Genomic DNA, 22,241 nt, shown 5'->3' on the forward strand with positions numbered 1-22,241 from the left:
GAGAGAATCCACAGCAGGCTCCACACTGTCAGCGCAGAGGCTAGTCCGGGACTTGAACCTATGAACCATGAGATCGTGACCTGAGCTGAAACCAAGAGTTGGATGCTTAACCCACTGAGCCACCCAGGCTCCCCTAATAATTTATTTTTTAAACTGGAACACATGAATACTTACTCTTTTTAAGCCTTTTAAGCCCGACATCCTTAAGCTTTTCTGCCTAAAGAAGGTAGCAGACCTACATCTAAATGATGCTTCTAGAAATTAAGAAGCCCTCAGATGTCTTGCTCCCTTGTGGCACACAATTGGAGACCGTAACAGCGCCTCATTAAAAACAAAAGGCTGCTGGCCTCAGAACGCACCTGCTGCCTCTGACAGCGTCCACTTCCTTTCCCCTTGTGACTGCTGCCTTTTTTTGAGGGAGTGTTGGGAATGATCTCCTGGCAGTCACCATAGTGGGTCCTGGGTCTTCTGAAGAATGCTTTGATGCCTTGTATATCAGTCTTTCAGTCCCTTTTCGTGAATGAGAGCTTGGGTGTAAATAAGAGACAACCTCAAAAAAAAAAAAAAGTTGGATAAGTGAAGGGCCTCTTTTCTCATCAATGATGTTGTTTTTCTTGAAGAAATTATAGCAGAGATTAGAAAGAAGTCTAACAAGTACAGTAGTTTCTCTTCTCTGCGGTGGATTTAAAAAGCACATCGGTGTTTTATATTTGAAGAAACTGAGATTGAGTGTTCACTGGCTTGGTGGGTTGAGACAGTGCAGTTTGGAGCACATCTTGTTCTTCTGGGTCCTATTTACTGAAACTCATTAAGGACTTTTATGCCCCCCAATCTTATTTTTAATGGTGAAATCTCATTAATACGTTTCTATCAGTGCCAGATTTAATATTATCAGTGAACACTTAGATCATTCAAGATTTAATAGTTTGAAATAAGTTGAGCATTTGAAATAATTTGAGATGATGATACATACTATAGGCCTGAAGAATTGAAATAACTCATTGCTTAATATTAATCCTCAGCTATTTTTTAGTATATGTTTCCTACAATAATGATATTTTCAGTAGTATTACTGCGCAGATTCTTTCAGAATGTTTGATTTGTATTTTTCAAACTTGCCTGTACTTCTTCCTGTAATCTATCCCTCTTACTTCCAAAATAAACAGGCTGTATTTCTGGTTAAGGGGGGGGGGGGGGGAAGGCATTGTTTACCTTGAAAGTTAGTACCTAACTATATGTTTCCGTATTACCAAGAAAAGTTTTTCTCTTTACTTTCTGTTTTCTTTTTTCTTCAAACACAAGATAGTTTGTAATTTTATTCGACAACATCCACTCCATTAAACATACTTTGTTTCTGTAAGAATGCTTCCCAGGAGGAGTCGAACATGCATTGGTTAAGATGTAGATTTTGTTACAGTTGGATGTGGATAGGTTACCCCCTGTTAACCTCAGTTTCCTCTTGATTTGGTGAGGTTGATGAGAACACAGGAAAATCACCTCATGCTGTGTCTGGCCCTTATCTGCCACTTGGTAGATACTAGATTTAACCTGAATTTCCGTATTCCTCAGAAAACTGTACTGGCCAACTGAATGATGAATGTGAGGTACTTCATAAACTGAAAAATACCATAGAAATGTTATTTGTATGGTTGACTCTTAGAGAATACCACTGGAAAACAGCTGAAGGCTTGACCCAGGGATTAACAATAGTTTAATGTATAGACCTTTGCTAACGTGGAAGACAGATGTTTATGGTGTAATTAGGGTCATGTCAAAGGTTTCTTATCTACTGAGTTATTTTTTTTTTATTAATCTTTAAAATATTTATTGAACTCTCACTGTTTATGAGATGCTGTAGGTAGTATCCTCATGGTATAGATAGGAAGAAGTATAAAATAAAGTTCTCATACTCAAGGCACAGAAATATCTATGATGGTGGAATTGCCCCGTTTCTGTGCTGTCCAGTGTGGTAGTCACTAGCCATGTGTAACTATAAAATGTTTCAAGTGTGGCTAATGTGCATGAGGAACTGAATTTTAAATGGTGTTTAATGTCGTTTGACTTACCCATGGGTCGTATGTGCTCAGTAACCACTGTATTGCACAATGTAGCTCTAGATAGAGATGAAGACCCACCTGCGTGAATAGTCAATTAGGATTTACGGCAGAGCAGTTAGTGGTAAAGGCTGGGCTAGCAGCATGGGGAGCAAGTGCTGTGTGAGTGTTTTAGACGTAGAAGGAAGGCTTCGTATGTCTAGGCCAAGGGCCTTAGGGGAGGTGGGCTTTGAGCTGAACTTTGAAGGCTGGCAGGATTTATAGTTTCAGAGAAGGAGCCACCACCACATGGAACTGGAAATTAACCTGAAGCAGCAAGATGTGATAGAAAAGATACGGTAGAGTCAAATTATGGAAGTCCTTGACTTAATTTCTTGCATTCCATGTATGCATTCAGCAAAAGAGCACCTGTATTTCACAGATAGAGTTCCAGCCCCTGGGTGTGCAGGTCTAGGAGTGGGGTGAAAGTTGGTGAACATATCACACATGGTCCTTAGCCCAGTGGAACAAATCACACAGATTATGGGAAGAGCCTGAAAGAAGAAGTATATTTGAAAGAATAATAACAGAGGGGACTAATTTATATTTGAAGCTCAAGATAGTTCTTTTGAGGAAATAGCAATTAAATTGAGACATGAGGGATAGATAAGAGCTGGGTCAGGGAAAATACACTGCATCGGCAGTGGAGAGGCCCCAGTGGAAATTTTTGAGTAATGGAGTAGTAAGGAAAGGCAAATCTGTAAGTTGAGCTGAAGAGTAGGAAACCACAATCCTAATTGTCTTTTTACACTTGATTTTTTATGTGTTTATTTAAATAATAGTATAGTTGTAAAAGTTTGAATTTGAATCTTGGCTTCTCAGTTAGTACCTGGGTAGACTTAGACAAGACTGTTTATAAAGAAGGGTTAAAATTTCCGCTTTTTGAGATTATTGTATGAAACAAATGAAATAGTTTATGTAAAATCAAACACAGAGCAGTACACATAATGAACACTCAATAAACAATAACAATTTATGTAGCTGTTTTAAAAATAAGTCCAGTAAGTGATATGTGAAATTAGTACTCTTTAGAATTGAGAAAGCCTATGAAGTTTCTGAAACATCTTGATTTAATCACTGGTAGTTTTAATTGTCTATATGAAAGGGTTAGCTATTTCACTAACTCTCCTATTTTGTCATTTAGGAAGGATTTCCAGGGTAAAGAAATAACAAAATGACTATTAGATTAAGAAGATTTGTACCGTTTCCAGAATCCTTGGGCTTGTTTTCTGTGTGGTCGCTCCATGTTACAGGATCAGTTTAGTATTTGGGGACCGTTCTTCCCACATAAAAGGGAAACTGGGTGATACTACTTTTGAAAATAATATGTGGGCCTGCTCTAATTGAGGGTGTTTCTAAAAAGTGCAGACAAGAGAAGCTGTCCAAACATCAGGAACAAAGTCAGTGTCCGTGTTATATGAACCTTGAACTTCATCTGGAAGCCAGTGGATCCCCATTGTGAAGTGAAGCACTTAGAAAGCTGTACCATGCTGTGGATGATCTTTTCAAGTAAATATGTTGGTACATTCCATTTTGCTCTTTTTTTGGAGCAGCCTTCGAAGGTAACCTAAAAAGTGAGCTTCGCGGTATCTCTTTAGTATTAGAACTTTTTCACCATTCCAAACCTTCCTGTCTTTAAAAATCCTATGACGTTGGTTACACAGGTGTTGAGTGTGCTTGTTAAACACCAGGAATCTAAATTGCCAGAAACCTGAAAAAGACTGGAATTTGGTGGTGGTGAAAGAGTCAGAGATTTCTCTTATAACATTATTTCACAAAGAAGTAACTGGAGTTGTATTTAATATTTATAGCACATTCATTGCAACCATTTATATTAATATACAAAAATTAATTATGTAGGAAAATGTTTAATGTGAACTGTTGTTTTTAAAGAGGATTATAGCAGAGTATGCCCACTATAATCCCACTTCTGTGAAACATTTAGAAAAAAAGGATGCATTCCCAAACAGTAGTGTAGAGGGATGACAAAAGACTTTTAGTTTATTTTTTGCCCCCGAGTTTTCTAACTTTTCTTGAGTATGAAATTAGAATTTAAATAGCCAGAAATCTTCCCAGAAATCTGGAAGGAATTAATCTAAATTCTGCCTGCTTTCACTGATGTTTTTATCATTAGCATCATGGGTTCTGGGCTAACTATTAAGAGATCCAGATTTTTAACTTAGCATTAGCAACGTGACCTTGGGTGATCATCTTAACCTCAGTGGACCTCAGTTTCCTTGTCTGAAAAAATGACATACTGGGGGAATGAGGTCCCTTCCAATTTTAAAATGATTCTGGAATCCTATTCCAAATTGTCTGAAAAAAAAAAAAAGTGGACTATGACCTCAGGGACTCAGCATAGAAGAAGTCTGAAGTCAAACACACTGTTACTTGGAAGCTTACTGACCTACCTATCTTTCTAAAGTACATGTTATATTTTTAGAAAGCAGCAAAGCACTGTATTTTAGGGTCAAATAATGACAAAGGCTTAACTTTTTTGCTTCAGCTTCCCATCTGTTAATCGAGAAACTTTTCTCTTTGGCCTCAGGCTCTACTGAATTAAAGATAATACACTTCATCTTTGCCTGTCACTTTATAGCTTACCACATACTTTACCTTGTGTTTGCTTTTCTTAGCAGGCGTTGTTATTCCTGTATTGCAGATAAGGGTACTGATGACCAGTGACTTGCCACATTCACATTGGACTTTTAGACCAGAGGGTAGGGAGAACCCTGGACCTTGGAAGATTGAGTGCTTTTGCGACCTCTCTTTTAATGTTCGCTCCCCCGATGTAGCCATTTTCATTCTCCTTACATGAGAATAACTGTCAGGTTTCTCAGTCAGAATGTGAAAGCTGAATGAGACCTAGCAGTCCATTTCCCTTAGAGATGTAATGCAATTCCACCATTTTACAAATGAGGAAAAGTGAGGTCCGTAGAGGCCAAATGAAAACTAGGACTTAGGCCCTCTGCATTGGAAGGAAATCAGGGACACCTGAGTGGTTCAGTCGGTTGAGTGTCTGACTTTGGCTCGGGTCATGATCTCGGGGTTTGTGAGTCCGAGCCCCGCGTCTTCGGGCTCTGTGCTGACAGCTCAGAGCCTGGAGCCTGCTTCGGATTCTGGGTCTCTCCATCTCTCGGCCCCTCCCCTGCTCATGTTCTGCCTCTCTCTGTCTCTCAAAAATAAATCAATGTCAAAAATTTTTTTTAAAAAAGAAGGAAATCAGATATAATGTTCTTTTGGAGAGTCAAGAAGTGATATTCTTTGAAAACGATTGATTTGAATGTTATTCCTCAAGTTCACAATAACCAGCCTTTCGGCGGCAGTTACTGTGCGTCTGCAGTATCAGGGCATTCTTGTTTTTAAAAATTATTTCCTGGGAGAATGGTACCCAACTAAAGAAGTGTGTTTTTTTATTTGTGCAAATGGCTCTGTCCTTTCATTTAGGTACCGGATTATTAATTGGGCATTTTACTTTTGATATAAATAATGAGCAAGGCAGGTTTTTACATGGCGAATTTAACCCCCCCCCCCAAAATGTACCCAGAATATAGGATTCTTTTATTCCTGTTACTCTTGCATTTGTACTGTTGACTTCTGCAGTTCTTTGAAGTGTTGTAAGTGGTTATTAGATCTCAGAGATCAGACTTCCTTAAAATAATGATGGTGAGTTTATTTTGTTTTACTGTAATTCTAGTTTAATTTTTAAATGTTCTACTTTATATAGTAAAACCTGAAAACCAGAAAATGCCGGAGATTCAGCCACGTATTAGGGATAGCTCTGGATGTGGCTAGTTATCCTAATAGCGGATTAGGTAGATTTTACATTAACCAAACACAAATGCAAAGCATTTTTGAATACTGGGTGAGGAGCTCAGGTGTGCTCTCGGCATTGCTTTAGTTCTTCTCACAGCACTTTCTTTATACCACTGGAATGGCACAGTGGTAACATTTTATTATAGATATTGATACCACTTCCATCAAAACTGTCAGCCCTATGAAGTCTGGGTCCACCTTGTTTTATTCACTTTTGCATTTTCAGAACCTAACACAGTACCCAGTAACAGAAAATGTTTAAATAGTTCCGACGTCGTATATCAGCACACTTCTGAATCAACTGGGCCAGTGGTCAGGACAAAAAAAGCCTTAGGTCTCAAAATCTACCTTAAGTTAAATCACCTTGAAAGAATGGTTAGTAACTTAACCCGTAGAGTACCCTTGTTTCTTGATGTATCCCTCTGTCCTTAAGGAAGCGATCAGTAGAAAGTAGTGTACCTCTGTGCTCCGCTCTCCGGTTTAGAGTTTCCAGGAAGGATTTTATTTTAGTTCCATAGCCTCCCGCCAGTTTAACAAAAAAAGAGGGCTTTTCTTATAACCTGTAATTGAACATGTTTCCCCCTCTTGCATCTATCATACTACTCTGTTCTTGGTCGGGGAATCCCAGGGACATAATAGATAATGTCATACATAAGCTCTGAAAACCAGTTTTCTATTTTTTTAATGTAGCCAGTTATCATAACTTGTTTATAGTTGAAAGGCATGTGCAGGTTTTGCAAAACCATTTTTATGCTTGCTGGTTCATTTCCTATGTAAGTCAGCGGCTGTACATTCTGTTTATTAAATCTCCACCTCAAATGTAAATTTTCAACTAAGTTGAAGTGGTTTGAAAGAAGATGCCACCTTAAATGCAAATGATCAGATTCTAAAATGTATTTTCTGTTTCAGCAACATTTATCAGTGTGTGTTTATGTTTTTTTATTAATAACGTATAAAAGATCATAAGAAGAGGCCCACAGTCTCATTGACAAGATAATGTCTTTTGATAATTTGTTTCTGCTCATACATTATTAGGCAACCCACAAGTACATTTGTTGACATTTTTAAAAAATAGAAATGATACATTCAAATGATTAGGAAATTTAAACTGTATAAAAATAAAATTCTTTGTCCCCAAATTTCTTGGGATTCTTCTTCTAAAAAGATATATATATATAAAAGGCTTTGTGCCATACACTGTTGGGCATTTTGCTCTTCTTCTGGTTTCACAGATCTTGGCATCCTTTCCAAACCAGTGTATGCCAGTCTGCCTCATTTTTGTACATCTCTACCACATGGATAAGCCACGTTCTTCTGTCTTATGCTGACACAATTTAGATTGTTTGCAATTGTGTTGCAATGTTGCAATAAACATCCCATTGATATACTTTGGCCTAGGATAACTTCTGAGCAGTGGAATCACTGGGGGTCAAGAGTACGTGCAGTTTAAAATTTTGAAAGATGTTTTCATATTTCCATCCAAAGATTAGACCAGTTTTCATTTCTGTCGATGGGGAGTGAGCATACTAATTTTCCTGTACTATAGTCTGTATTAAAAACTTTTTTTTTTTTAGTGCCTACTAATCCAGCAAGTGAGCTAAATACTATTTTTAAGAGAGGGAAATATGTTGCTTTTCTTTTTAATACTCTGGAGGATTTGAAAAGCTAGCAGTCTTCTCTTTAATTCTTCTTTATGTTTTACATATTCAGAGATGAGATTGGTCTGATCCCATGTCCTGAAGCAAGGTATAACCGGAGTCCCATAGTCCTGGTGGAAAACAAACTTGGTGTGGAAAGCTGGTGTGTCAAGTTCCTCCTACCGTATGTCCACAACAAGCTCCTTTTGTACAGGACAAGAAAGCAATGGCTAAACAAAGATGGTAAGTATGAACTCTGTCCTCTTCTTTTGTTTTTTAGAAACAGCATGGAATACCAGGCGAAGAACCCTTTTTGGGTGTTGGCATTCCTAGATTTGGGTTCTGGCTCTTTCCTTCACTGCCTGGGCAGCAGCTTATCAAATGAGGAGTTTGGACCCATCAGTAGTTTTCAAATGTTGCATCGAAAGTGCTACAGGACTCTGGGCCACCTACTGCAACCTGGGCAGTAAATCAGAGGAGTTCTGATTTTACCTGTTTATACATCAGGGCTGTTTGTAAAATTTTATTTGAAGAAAACATCCTGTGGTAAAGAAGTTTGAAAAGTACTAAGGAAGACTAGTACAAGCTCAGGTTCTCGGGTGGTAATCCTTTAGTAACTCTGTGAGCACTAGAACTCATTTTGGTGGCAAACCAAATGAGATAACGGAGGTGTGTTGGTGGTAGTTATACTGTGAACCAGCTCAATGATTTATGGAGGTGCTCTTGTGCTTTGAATCCCATTTGAGCTTCGGCCCTCTGTATCCTGTTCTTGTGCTGATAGAAGCAAAAGAAAACGGTCCCAGAATTCACTTCTTTTGCTCCTCTGAGACAGTTCTTTGCTGCATGGGACACTCTCTGTTCATCCTGCCTGCTCTCTTTTCCTAGCTTTCCCCCATATGTGACATTAAGCCTCCATGTGCACAAATCCCCTTTACTTTTTAGGTTTAAAAAAAAAAAAAGAGTCATCCAAGACCGTGTTCTCGACTGTTTTTATGAAGCTGCCCCTTTCTGTATAGAGTGGTACCTTCCCCTTTCCAATACAGCGGTACCTTCAGAAGTGCTCAATATGCCTGGAGGCTAATTTTGAATAAGAACTTTGTTTCCTGGAGAATTTTAATTACCAGCTTGGTAGCCATTACCATGAGCCTACTCATACCAGAGGCTCTTCGAAGTACTGTGGGGATAAAGAGGTGAGTAATACATGTTCCCTTTATGCAAGAAGCTTACAGTCGGGTGAAAAACAGCCTCCTTGTGGAATGTTGCCAAAGGTATGACATACTGATTTCCTTGTATTCCTCTCAGCCTCATCCTTAAAGGACTGTCCCAATAGCCCTTTTCTCTGTTTAGACCAATAGAAGAGGAATCTGATTTGAAGATTTAATGTGAAATAGTTTGAGTTTTCTTGTGTTGACTCAATTAGTCCTCTGATACATTTTTCTTACTGTTAAGGCTCTGCCTAAGTTTATGGCATAGTTGAGGTTTGTGGCATAAGCGTAATGGTCTGAGTTCAGGCAGAAATTGAAAGGTAAGGGTATTTATCAGTTGTTGGGCCCTATTTCATTCTGCCTTCCATCACCCTAAGTAGATGGATAGCATGGTTATGAAACCTGTGGTAGCTTTCAGTAACATTAAGGTACAGAATAACACCATGTGAATCCATCCGGTTATTTTTTGCCAACACAGCTGTATTGTGTATGTTCTGACAAACAAAAATGTATAATCGAGCCAATACATAGCTAGCTTGGGGAGAGGGGAGACAGAATGATGCTTGTGTGGTGGAGAAGAAGCAGTCTGAATTTTGAAATGCCAAAGGCTTCTGTTAATGTTGTTTCAGATCATTAGTTTTTGCCGATTCATGTGTGCTGGCCCAGCCTGCCGTCTCCCTGGAGCCTTCCAGGTCCTTCTCTCCGTCTCCCTGTGTCTTGTCTCTCCAGATACTATTGTACTACAGGCTTTGCCACATCTCCTCATGAAGTGAGGAAAGGTCCAAGAGGACCCAGGCAGAATCAAATGGTTAAGCTCATCACACGAATAGCTAGCGTCTAACCTTCGAATTCTGGTGCAACTGTGCATGAGAACAGAACCAACATGACATTATCCTCACCCAGATCCTCATGGAAACAGTTTTGAATTTCACTTTTTTGGTGGGTGGTGACAGCATAGTGTAGTGTGGTATCACACAGTACTCAGGTTGTATATTGTGTTAAGAATAAAAATATGGAAGTGAATTTCTGATAGGACAGGAAAAGATACCTGGTAATACTGACTACCAGAGAATTCTACCAAACTTGTCAACTGAAGCAGTTACTACACAGAGGTGAGTCTTTCTAAAAAAAAAAAAAAAAAAAAAAAAGTAAAAAATGCTAGGAAAAATCAGTTATTTCGTGAAAATGCTGTACCTTTAAAACTGTTTTTGTAGAAAACATACATAAAAAGCACCAAGTGAAGAAAGCTGAAAGAATTTCAGAAATGTCAGTATCTGTGTGAGTGATCAAGCCCAGATCCTAGGCATCGCTGGGGAATGTATTTTGCAGCTGGAGGTGACCTTTATTCTTGGGATACGTTTTTTCTTTTTAACCAAACTGAATTCATGCTCTCATTCTTGTGCTGAATTCCTTAAATGTTTGCAAAGCACCTGTACTGGTTAGAGTTCTCTGAAGAAACCACCAGAATATGTTATATATAGAGAGAGATTACTTATGACAAATTAGCTGATAGGATTATGGAGGCTGAGAAGTCCCGCAGTCTGCTTTCTTCAAGCCGGACACCCAGGAAAGCCAGTGGTAAAATTTAGTTTGGGTCAGAAGGCCTCAGATCCAGGGGAGCCAGTGGTTTTAAATGCCAGTCCAAAGGCCACAGGAGATTCGGTGATGTTCCAGCTCAAGCAGACAGGAAGCGAAAAGACAGGACACTAAATACCTCTGAACAGATTGTATGATGCTCACCCACATTGGAAAGGGCAGTCTACTTGATGGAGCCTACCGATTTAAATGCTAAACACCCTCACAGACGCTCAGAAATAATGTTTAAGAGCATTTAACGTGGGCACCCTGTAGCCACTCAGGTTTAACATTAACACCAGAATGAGCCATCACAGCCTCCCTGTTAGTTAGTGCCGGTTTTTAAAAGTCTGCTGCAGTAGTAGCCATATTTGGTCTGGGAGAGGAACAATACTGTAATTCTGATTTTTGAGAAATCTGTGACAGAAACGAAAAGGAAGAGAGAAGTCCCGGCGTTGTGACCGAGTAGAGCTCAGTCCCGCAGTGTGTGTCCAAGGGTGCCCATCCGTCATTTTCCTGTGCTGCTCCCTCTTTCTCACGGCCTCTTCCCAGAGCCGCACTCTCTCTTCAACAGCCGTCTTCTGTTCTTCGTGTCTGTCTTCTCGTCCGGACAGATGTAATTATCTCATAGCTGGTCTACCCTGTGTTCAGTCCCTTCTTCTATAATCCATGTTCATGACGCCACTAGCCAGTTGTTTCAAACGATACTTCCCAGCAGCACTTCTTAGAGACACAGTTTGAGGGATGCTTGTCTGAAGTACAGATCTGTGCATCTTCTTTCATGACACCTATGGGTGTCAAGGTGGAGTTCAGACTCCGTGGTGTGGTGTTCAAGGGCATTCACAATCTGTCCCCAGCCTCCATCCCCAGCCTTTTTCCTCTGCTTTACATCCAGCATCGGAGGGTGTAGGTTTGCAGCCCCCAGGCTGAGGCCAGCCCGCAGATAGATTTTGTTTCCGCCTGTAGGATGTTTTTTTCAACTATTTTTCATCTGTTGGATAAACGTTTAAATTCAAGATGAACTTTTAAAGTTAAGATGGAAATCTGGATTTGTTTTCACTTGAAAACGCAGGTACATAAGTTTCTGCACAGCAACAGTTGGCCGGGGCTCATAGCCTCTGCTTTCTCGTGACTGACTCAGCCTGTTCCACTTTGCTGCAGCCTCCTCCTGTCCATCAGACATGGAGGCAGAGTGTCGACAGCTCCTTATCATCAGGTTTGCTTTGCTCTTTTTTTTGACATTCGCTCAAACCCTAGAAGCATTAGAATTTGCAGCCATTTGCCATACCTTCCAGCCACAACAGACACTGTTCCATTCTCGGACTTTGCTGTGCACCACTGCCTTATTTCCATGCCTTTGCTGAGGCCAGCTTCATGTCTTATGTTGTCACCGTTGTTGTGGTGCAAACACACACCCACACACAGCACACACTTGTGAAGGCTGTTTGACTGCTCCAGGACGTGGTAATTCCTTCTCTGCACTCCCCTGGGGGTCTTTATTCAGACTGCTTGCATAGTAGCAGTTATCACACTTCATTGTCGTTGATTATTTAAAAACATTTTCCCCAGGTAGATTGCGAGTTTGTAAGAAAGAGGGATTATGGCTTGTCTGTCTTTATATACTCAGCACCATTGTGTGTTCAACAGACATTTGTCAAATAAGTAACGAGTTTGGTAAGCAAGAGGTTTTAGCTCAGTCTGGCTATCGATTCACCGATTGTATTCTGTAATAACAGGGCCTTTCTGGTGTTTACCACATAGTTTTATCTCAAGTGTCTCTTCTTGTGGTAACCTGAAGGTATTTTGGAGGAAGAGATTAGCCCACCTAGTTGGCCTTGGATTTATTTCTAGATGCATGAAAACATATCTCTGTCAGAGACAGTCGTCCATTGCAGCGACCATTACCAGGTGACTCCTGGCTTGGGGCCATTTCTGGAATGTCATTGTGACAGAAAGAATATTGATTTTTCTCTGACACTTCTGTAGCATCCCTTTGTCCTCTCCTTGTCACAGTTGAAATTTAGCTATTTTTCTGTGTATAGTATGTCCCGATTCATTTCCTCCTTGTGATGTGATGTTGAATTAGACATGTATCAGAGTGTGTGTAATAAAGGAACAAATGAATGTTCCTGGTATTTGGAGAGAGATCTTGGGTGATTTCAAGAGACCATGGGGATATCAGTAGTTCACATCTGCTGGGTAACAAAGAATATGGTATATGGGGCACCTGGGTGGCCCAGTTGGTTGGATGTCTGACTATTGATTTTGGCTCAGGTCATGATCCCAGGTTCGTGGGATCGAGCTCCACATTGGGCTCCATGCTGAGCATGGAGCCTGCTTGAGATTCTCTCCCCTTCTGCCCATCTCCTCCTCCTCCTCTTTCCTCCTTCTCTCTCTCTTTAAAATTAAAAAAAAAAAAAAAAGAATACGGTATATAGTTGATGAAGTGTAGAAGTAAAATAGTTCCTGTTAACTATTGATTATATATGTGTATCTTTAGATCTTGGTTCAGTCCTGACTTGAAGAGGACAAAGTATTGTAGACAGTGTGCTCGATTAAGAAAGAGCATCTGCTTTGCAGGAAAACATCTGTATTTAGACTCCATTTGTCAGCATGCTGAAGTCACTTGGCAGTGACTTTAGGCAGATTATTTAACCTCTTCCTATTTCCTCACCAATAAAAGGGAATTGTAAAAGGTGTCAGAGGGTCTTGAGAGGATTGCCTGAGCCAGTGTGTATAAAGCAGCCAGCACAGTGCCTGGCCTGTAGTAGGCTCTCAAGAAACATGAGTTTCCTTTCTCTGGTTTATGCAGAACCAGAGGGGAAGAAGAACGGAAATATACATGTAATTCAGGAATGATTCTTTAATTATGTCCAATATTTCTAAGCTGGTTACTTCTCCTTCTTTGACCCTTTCCCATTTCTGACATTTTACTTCACTCTTAACCTCTTGGATCTAACTGGAATACTTCCTGACGGAGGTCCTATCTGAACTTGAGTCTTGAGTCTGGAGGAGTTGGCAGTGTGTCACAGAGGAGGGGAAAAGGGCTTGTGGCTCTTGTGTGTCACCAAGCACCACTGATGGTTGAGGCTGTTGATCTGAGATTCTTACAAGTTGAGAAATCACCTTCTGTTGAGCAGTCACTGCTGAGACAGCTTGGGAGATTGTTTTCCTCCCTCTGGTGGCATCCAGTCCCACTATAGTTTGTGGAACTGGGCTAGGAGATGCAGGCTTTGAAACTGGAATTATCATTGAGTGCTTACTGTGTGTCAGGTACTGTCCTAACGCTTCGTGAATGTGAATCGTTTAACACCCCATGAGGTAGTACTGTTAAGAGCTCCATTTTACATACGAGGAGGACACAGAGGCTCAGACAGATTAAGTGACCCAGTAAGTGGTAGGGCTAGGCTGTGAGTCCAGTAGCTGCTGTTGCCTTGCTAGGGCGAGCCCCTCTCCTAGAGGAAGCCTGACTCTGATTAGCTCTCCTTTCCACACAGCCACAAAATGAAAAGTGGCAACTTACATATGTTCTGTGTTTACTGGCTTCTGCCTTGTGCTGCTGTATAGAAGTATCTCTGTAATGGAGGATGAACTTGTCTTCAATTATGAGTGTGGAAGGAGAGCTGTGTTAAAGTGTAGTTGACTCTTCAGCAGTGCAGGGATTACGGGCAGTGGAGTCACCCCGCCTAGTGCATTCAGAAATCTGCATATAACTTTTGACTCCCCAAAGACTTAACTAGTAATAGTCTACTGTTGACCAGAAGCCTTAGTGATAACATAAACAGTCAACATGTATTTTGTGTGTTACGTGTTTAGTATACCATATTCTTACAATAAAGTAAGCTGGAGAAAAAATGTTAACAAAATCATAAGGAAGAGAACATACACATTTACTGTGCTGTACTGTATTTATCAAAAAATATTGGCATATAAATAGACCTGTGTGGTATAAACCTGTGTGTTCAAGGGTCAGCTGTACAAATAAATGGTGACTACTGTTGGTCACACACATTTTAATGCCAAAAGGGAAAGCCAAAAGACTAAGTACCAGTTTACCTAGGTAGTATAATGGATTTCGAAAAATTGTAGACTTGAAATTCTGGAAGCTTGTCCCATCATGCACAAGCATTTCCATATAGCTACTTAACAATTGGATTTTTTTTAATTCCTTATTTTATAAGTTTAGAAATTTAGGTAGTTTCACTGTAAGAACTCATTTCTGATTTCTTTGATTAGTTGATGTTGAAAGTATTCATTTCTTGGGTGGTAAGTAGTAATGATGTTCCATTGAGCAAGTATTTGGTTTGGTTGAACACTCACTGTGTATCAAGTAACTATGGAGAAATGGAATGAATCTCATTGGCTCACAACAGAGATTGATGTTCTCATCATCCTTATTTCACAGATAAGGAGACGGAAGGTCGAAGATACTAAGTTATATTGGCAATTAAGTGGAGAAGCTGGGATTCAAACCCAGGCGGTATGGCTGTAAGGCCTTACCACTCCTCTGTGCTGGGGGTAGACATGGAACTTCTTTTGATGGGGCCATATTTTTCTCATCTTTGTTGAGTGAAGGAGTAATCTGAAGGTGTTATTAGACAGGACCTTCCTCCAAGAAAATTTACAGTCTCATCAAGAAGAGATTATTTATACAATATTGGTAACAAAGTAAGATAGCACACAGAACATAGAAATAAAAGATTATTGGGATTCTCTATCTCCCTTTCTCTGTGCCCCTTCCCCACTCTCAAAAATAAACTTTTTTTTTTTTTTTTTTTCCAAAAAAAGGAAGATTGTGTCTAGGTAAATAGGTCAGGAGAGACTTTATGAGTAAAATTTTGTTTTGTTTTGTTTTGATATTTAGATATAGGAGGACATTTCTGGCAGAGAAGAGCAAGCTGGTAAATCTGAATTGTCCAGAGAGGGTAGGCAGATAGGAGGTGTGTTCAGAGAATGGAGGGGTTTACTTCAGGTGGAGTGTAACACAGGAAGGGCACGTAGTAGAGGGCAGGCTGACCAGGAGATTGTGGGTTCTTGTTTCTGACCTGGTTCTAGCTTTCTGGTACATTTCCCCAGCAGTCTCCTGGCGAGCACCCTGTGTGAACAACCACGCCTCTTTATCCTCACTCATACTGGTTTTCTGGTCTGTGGTGCTCTTTACCGCTTTATTCACTTATAGCCTTCCCTGGGTACTCCAGTAAGAATTATTTTCAACTGCTTTGGTGGTCCCCAAAATATGGTATGTGTTTCTGCTTCGTAATTATTTCCTTTTGTCTTCTATAATTGTATGTTCTCTCCAACTAAAGGGTAGCCTTCTAAAAGGCGAGATCAGGTCTTACTTATCATTATATCCCTTCTGTTAGTCCTGAGGGCCCACTTTAATATATGCACATTATCAATATTTGGAATATTTGTGGAATTAATCAAATAATAGTATAGAAAGTTACAGCTGTTTTTCTTGGTAAATATTAAATTAGTGCCAAAAGCTTCTAAAGGTAAAAGAAGAGAGATTAATGAGATTATTCTCTTTTTTTCAAGTTTATTTATGTACTTAGCACACACGTGAGCAGGGTAGGGGCAAAGAGAGAGGGAAAGAGAGACTCCCAAGCAGGCCTGGCAGTGTCAGTGTGGAGCCTGATGCGGGGCTCGAACCCATGAACGGTGAGATCATGACCTAAGCTGAAATCAAGAGTCGGACGCTTAACTGACTGAGCCACCCAGGCACCACATAGTATTCTTTATAGACGTAATTGTGTTTATGCATATAATGACTTGTCATGAAGATAGAGGACAAAAAATGTATGCTAATGCTACCTTTTGTTTCTTATTTACTGAATGTCATAGTAATGAAATCACAGTCTCACAAAAAATGTTAATTTCTTAAGATGCTTGAGAATGAAGTAATTTTTTTGTTCATATAGAATATTTTTATTTATCTATAACTTCTAGGTCATGCCATTATTTTTTTTTAAGTTTATTTATTTTTTTGACAGAGAGAGAGAGAGAGAGAGAGAGAGCGAGCATGAGTGGGGGAGGAGCAGAGAGAGGGAGACACAGAATCCAAAGCAGGCTCCAGGCTCTGAGCCGTCAGCACAGAGCCCGACGCAGGGCTTGAACTCATGGACCGCGAGATCATGACCCGAGCTGAATTCGGACACTCAACCGACTGAGCCACCCAGGCACCCCTGTTCATTTAGAATATTTTTGAATGTCTATAGAAATACATTTGTACATGTTCTTATGTGTCCCAATTATTTATTATAGACGCATATTTTAATTGCAGTATAATTGAGTTATTAAAGACAAGTCAGATGCTGACTTTGCCACATACTGACTGGGTGTCCAGAGGCAAGTTATTTAAACTTATATCAGTTTCCCTATCTATGAAGCAGAATAAGAATATCTTGAACCATAATCCTGAGAACTCAATGAAATCATGTAGATAAAAGACTTACTATGGTGCCTGGTATACACTATTGCTAAAAAATTATAATTATTTTTATTATTTTGCTTTACTTAGTGTTTAATATGAGCTTGGTAGAGGTTATCTTAATTTCATGTCTCTGCATTGATCATCTTAATCCTAAACTTCTCTTTTCAGTTTTAATAAAAGGAAGACAATACGTCTAAATATATTAATGATTTTGTTCTATTAAACAAGCTTTTGGAGCTTATTTGAATATATGCGAGTTCTGTCAATATCATGATCACTAAATAGCTAATGAATATGAATGGGCTGTTAAAAAACGAAAATAGAAAATACCAAACAAAAATGAAAAAAATGTTTATATTAATAATTGTAAATTAAAGTTGTAAGATAAAACAGAAACAGAATAATTTTGTATCTGCTACATTTATTTTTTAAATATAGTTACCTCGGTTAGAGTTACAGGGACATAAGTACACACTTGTTATTCTTGGCAATGTGAATAGATACAATTCATTTGAAGGACAGTTCGGAAATGCTTAGTAGGAGCCATACTGGTATTTACATTGTTTGACCTAGTAGTTCAACTCCTGGAAATATGTCCTAAGAAAATAAGCTAGGAGACAAAAAGTGTGTTTATAGTAATGTTAACTATAATATTAAAAGCAAACAGGAAACAACCTAAGATAAAGATAAATGATAGTATATTACACTAAGAGCTTCTTATGTAGCTGTTAAAAATGCATACTGTAGCAGTATTGGAGAATGCATATGAAATAATACTGAATGAAGAAAGAACAAAATTGTGCATTTGTCATTGCTATGACTATGTAAAAATGTGTATGACAAAAGATAATCTTTGCAAAGGAATGTGAATGAATTGTGTTAAATGATCATGAGTAGGTTTTTTTCCCCTTTTGAAAAATTGCACATAGTCAACTACTGAAATATTTGTGGAATTAAAAGAATAATGGTATAGAAATCATATTTCTTTTCCTTGGTCAGTATTACATTAGTGCCAAAAACTACTATAAGAATGAGGAGATTAATTTGCATATTCTTTGTAGGTACGTTGTATTGTGAAGTTGTTTGAGTGTCACCTTTTAAAAGATTGTTACATTTATCATAAAGTAGAAAAAAATCTTGAGGATATCTTCATACTTCCGGCAGCTTAGAGCAAGGTGTTTACCATTCAAATTATATGACATGGCATATACATAAGGATAACAGGAGACACAAATATACAGGGCCTTGAAAGAGAAGCCAAGCCTCAAAGGGTAGGACTCTTTTTAATGTGACTTCTCTTTATTTTAGAACTGATAGATGTCACATGCACCCTGCTGCTTCTAAACCCAGACTTCACCACTGCATGGAACGTAAGGTATGTCTTCTCACCAGTGATCAAATGAACTTGTCCAAATTTCTGAAGACCTCTAAGCCCCATGAGTTGTTAGCTTTTTGAAAAATGAAATATAAACCATGTATCTATTGCATTTTATGCTTATGTCTTCTACCTGTTCTTTATATTACCTCCATGGACAGTTCTGACTTAAACTTGGCTCCTCCTTGTATGTTTTTGTCTTTGCTCCATAAACTTTCCTGTCTGAAATATAAATTATCATGTTGAATTATAGTATGCCATTGGATACATGCTTTTATTTTCCTTCCTTTTTAGAAGAGTAGATGCAACCAGTGTAATTGGTTGGTTTGTAAGGCATTGGTTATGTATTTGTGAAGTACAGTGGGAAGTTACTAATATTGTGACCTCTATGGGCAGATCACTTCAAGTCTCTGGCACTTGGGATTTGGGGAAGGGATCACATACATTGATTAGTATCTTAGTTCTTTCATCAGGTTATTTTAGCTTTAAACACAAAATACTTTATGGAAATATTGAAGTTCAGACCAGGTTCCTGTTTTTTTTTTTTCACTGAAATTTTTTCAGTTATATAATATGTATGGTTTTTAAAAAATGGTGGTCTCTTTGACTAATACAAATTCTCTTAGAGGAAAGCAGGATACAAGTTAAAGATAAAAGTGAAGTCCTGTTGAACATTGTGAATACATTTTAAATTTTTCCATAGGAGAGACCATAGATTATAGCTCTTTATCTTTAAAGATGACTTAAACAATTTATTTAATCTTCTGGGTAAGCAGGGTTACATTCTGAGTTAGTGTTCTATAATACCTAGTTTTGTATGTGCCACTGATTTTTTAAAATTTAGGTAACTTCTATTATATGTCTTTTTAAATTGTTGAATAATTAGTATTCATATATTTAGAGTAAGGAGTAAGAAAAGTATAGAATGAGATACAGGCTTTAAAATTTACATAATCTTAGAATTCTGATTTTCTTTTCTAGAAAGCACCACAATGGTTTGTTCATGAGTGGCTACTATATTATAGGGACATACTATAACTTTACTCGTTACCTCATTTAATCCACACGATAGTCGACAACATTTGTTCATTTATCAAGTATTTATTGATCGCTGTATGCTAAGTTCTCGGCACTGGGACTAGAACCACGAGCAAAATAAACGAAACCCTGTGCTTGTGGAATTTTTATTCTAATAGGGGAAGAAAGGAAATAAAGACATTTACTAAATAAAATATACATTAGATCAAATGGTGGTTAAATCCTGCGGTGAAACTGGGACGGGAAAGTGGGGAAGGCCGGGAGGAGGATGGGAATACTAGTATTGCAGTTTTAAGTAGGGGGCAGCAAAGACTGCCATGAAGATGGGGATCAATCTGTGAGTTCTGGGGTACGAGCATTCCAAGAAGAGGGAACAGCAGCAAGTGGGAAAGCTGGCGGTGGTGCCCAAAGTGCTCCTTGGTGCCCTGAGACAGCAAGGCAGCCCGCGCGGCTGGCACAGCGGGAATGAGGGAGAGAGTAATAGAAGAGGCCGGAGTGTAAGGGAGCCGATCTCACAGGGCTTTTGTAGATCTTCCTAAGCTGTGGTAGGAACTTGGACTCTTACTCAGGGGGAGATAGAAAGTCCTGGAAGCTGAAGAGGGACAGTATTTCACTTTAGAAACTCTAGCTCCTGTGGAAAGTAGACTATAGGAGTGCAGGGGGGTGGTTGGGAACTTAGGCAGTGGTTGCATAAAAGATGAGATGCGGTTAGGTGAGAGATGCTGTGATTGGAGGTAGAATTTAGAAATGGAAAAGGTGAGATTCTCACTGTATTTTATTGAACCATATAAGCTTTGTATTTAATAAACCAATTTTAAAGACACAGATGATGAATTCGATGCGGGAAAGAGAAGAAGGTCAAGCTTGTGTCTGGTTTTTGGCTTGAGGAATGGAAAGGATGGAGTTGCCCTTTACTGAAATGGGGCTGCCTGGAGGAGGAGCAGATCCAGGTGGGGGTGCTGGGTGGAAGTGAGGAGTTCAGCGTGGGACACATTAGATTTGTGTCCTTGTACTTGTGTATGAATCTGAAGTTCAGGCAGGAGTTCGAAGCCAGATGTAAATATGGGAGTCACTAGAAAATGGGTGGTGGTATTTAAGGCCCTGAGACTGTTTGAGGCACCCAAAGGAGTGGGTGTGGATAGAGGAAAGAACAGGCGTAGAAAGCACCGGGACACTACAGGTTTCTAGTGTTGCACAATCCAGTATAGTGGCCACAAGCCACGTGTGGCCCTTGAAAGGCGACTCATCTCACTTGACATGTGCTGTAAGTGTAAACTACGTATCAGATTCCAAAGACTCAGTACCCCCAAAAGTAAAATATCTTGTTAGTAATTTTTAGATTGAATTACATGTTGAAATTATATTTGGGGCATATTGAGTTAAATAAAATATATTGCTTTATACTTGTTTGTAAGGTAGCTGTTATAAAAGCTGAAATTACATACAGGGCTCACATTGGTGACTCACATATTTCTGTTGGGCACTGCTGTCCTAGACTGCGTGATGAGGAATCCGTAAGGGAGACTTTTAGGAAGGAGCTATAAACTCACAACTGAGAGCTTTCTTATGGGTAGGGACCACGTCTTTTTTTTCCCCCCTTTTCTTTCCCTACCATCGACTCCTCTAGTGCCTGGCACATAATCAGCCTGGCACTGAAAATAATTAAATTGAGTGAAAAAGAAATGAAGGTAATAGAGAAGTGGGAGTACCGTTTTCCCTCGTGCTCTCAGTTCATCATTATCACAGAGGACTCGAAAATCCTTCAACCAGAAAAGATTGTTACTAGCACAGTGTACAAACATACGTACATAAACATGTACACACACACACATATATAATTTATTGTATATTTTATAGGGAAGTTCAGTTCAGGAGAAAGAACCTGGTCTTAACATACATGGATCTTGGTCCTTTTTCATTAATTAACTAGCAGTTGACTTTAGAGGCAAACACTGTTAACTTCACAACAGTTTTAGTTTCTATGTCTGTGAAATAAAAGATTTGAGCTAGGTAATTTTTTTGTGATTCTTTTCAAACTTTTCGATTTTTGCATGGTCTGGTTTTTGGGAAATTCGCTCCATAAATGTGACTTCAATGATATTCACAGCAATCACTTTTGAAAGTTATTCTAGTAAGATGATCAGTGAAGTTTTGTGCTAAAGGAATAAAAAGGAACCTTGATTCTTTAAAAAAAAGTCCATTTGTGGGTGTGTGTTCTAGTAAGTCTTAATTCGTATCAGTAAGGCTGACATGAAGACATAGGATCATGAGTACATTTTATGCAAAAACAACCAGCTTTGGAAAGTAAATTGATCTAACCTTGTAAGGTCTCTTGCAGATCAAATACTTAACACTCTGTTTAATTGTTGGTGTATTTCTTGCGCAGTAACTCTGGGAAGCATTGAGTGATTTTGACTGTATGTTAGAAACCGCTAAAACATGGTATTAATACATCAGCATTTCATTTTATAGGTATTGTGGCCTCAGGGGAAAAAATAGACGCAAGAATAAGTTTTTGAGCTGATTTCCTGTGATTACAGTGAGTGATGGATATAGTTTAAAAATCCAGCCAGTTGTAGAAAAAAAATGAATGGTACTTTTTTTGCTTTGAAATTCAGCAAAGTACTTCATGAAGGAGTTTGACTTCATAACAGTGTCCTGTTTTTTCCATCATTCCGTGAACCTACATAGAGTAATAAGCAGAACATCTTTGAGCAAAGATAAATAACAAAATAGCTGACACCAAGTTCCCGTGATCGTGTCCTTTACTCATAGCCTATTGAGTTAAACTGGGGACTTTATTTTATGCAGATTAGATGTTTGCTTCCAATCTGAGTTCCAAGACCTTGAGTCTAAGTTACCGATTCTCCCCTAGCTTCAGTTGTCTCTTCTGTAAAATTGAGATGATAGTAGGTTGTGCCGTATGGAATTGTTTTTATAAATCAAAAACGATTAAACCTAAGCATCCAGATCCTGGTTTCTAACACCCTTCTCTAATAAAAGGAAATAGGCTTCTTGAAGAAATGTCTCATTCTAAGAGCAGGGCAGGAAATATATAAGATGAGTGTG

The 22,241-nt window shown here is 39.0% G+C and overlaps 1 protein-coding gene across 3 annotated transcripts in view; it reads left to right on the forward strand.

Annotated features, from left to right (window-relative positions):
- The window catches only part of PTAR1 (protein prenyltransferase alpha subunit repeat containing 1), a 49,826-nt gene that overhangs the window by 1,326 nt on the left and 26,259 nt on the right, over positions 1–22,241 (forward strand). For all 3 annotated transcript variants that reach the window (XR_007146115.1, XM_047829180.1, XM_047829181.1), the window contains 2 exons: positions 7,620–7,789; positions 18,068–18,134. Coding sequence is in view for 2 of the 3 variants with exons in the window: in XM_047829180.1 (XP_047685136.1) it covers positions 7,620–7,789; positions 18,068–18,134 (237 nt within the window). In the remaining variant the exon portion in view is untranslated. The remainder of the gene's footprint in view (positions 1–7,619; positions 7,790–18,067; positions 18,135–22,241) is intronic.

Source organism: Prionailurus viverrinus, chromosome D4 (genome assembly GCF_022837055.1).
Source record: "Prionailurus viverrinus isolate Anna chromosome D4, UM_Priviv_1.0, whole genome shotgun sequence".
Taxonomy (NCBI): domain Eukaryota; kingdom Metazoa; phylum Chordata; class Mammalia; order Carnivora; family Felidae; genus Prionailurus; species Prionailurus viverrinus.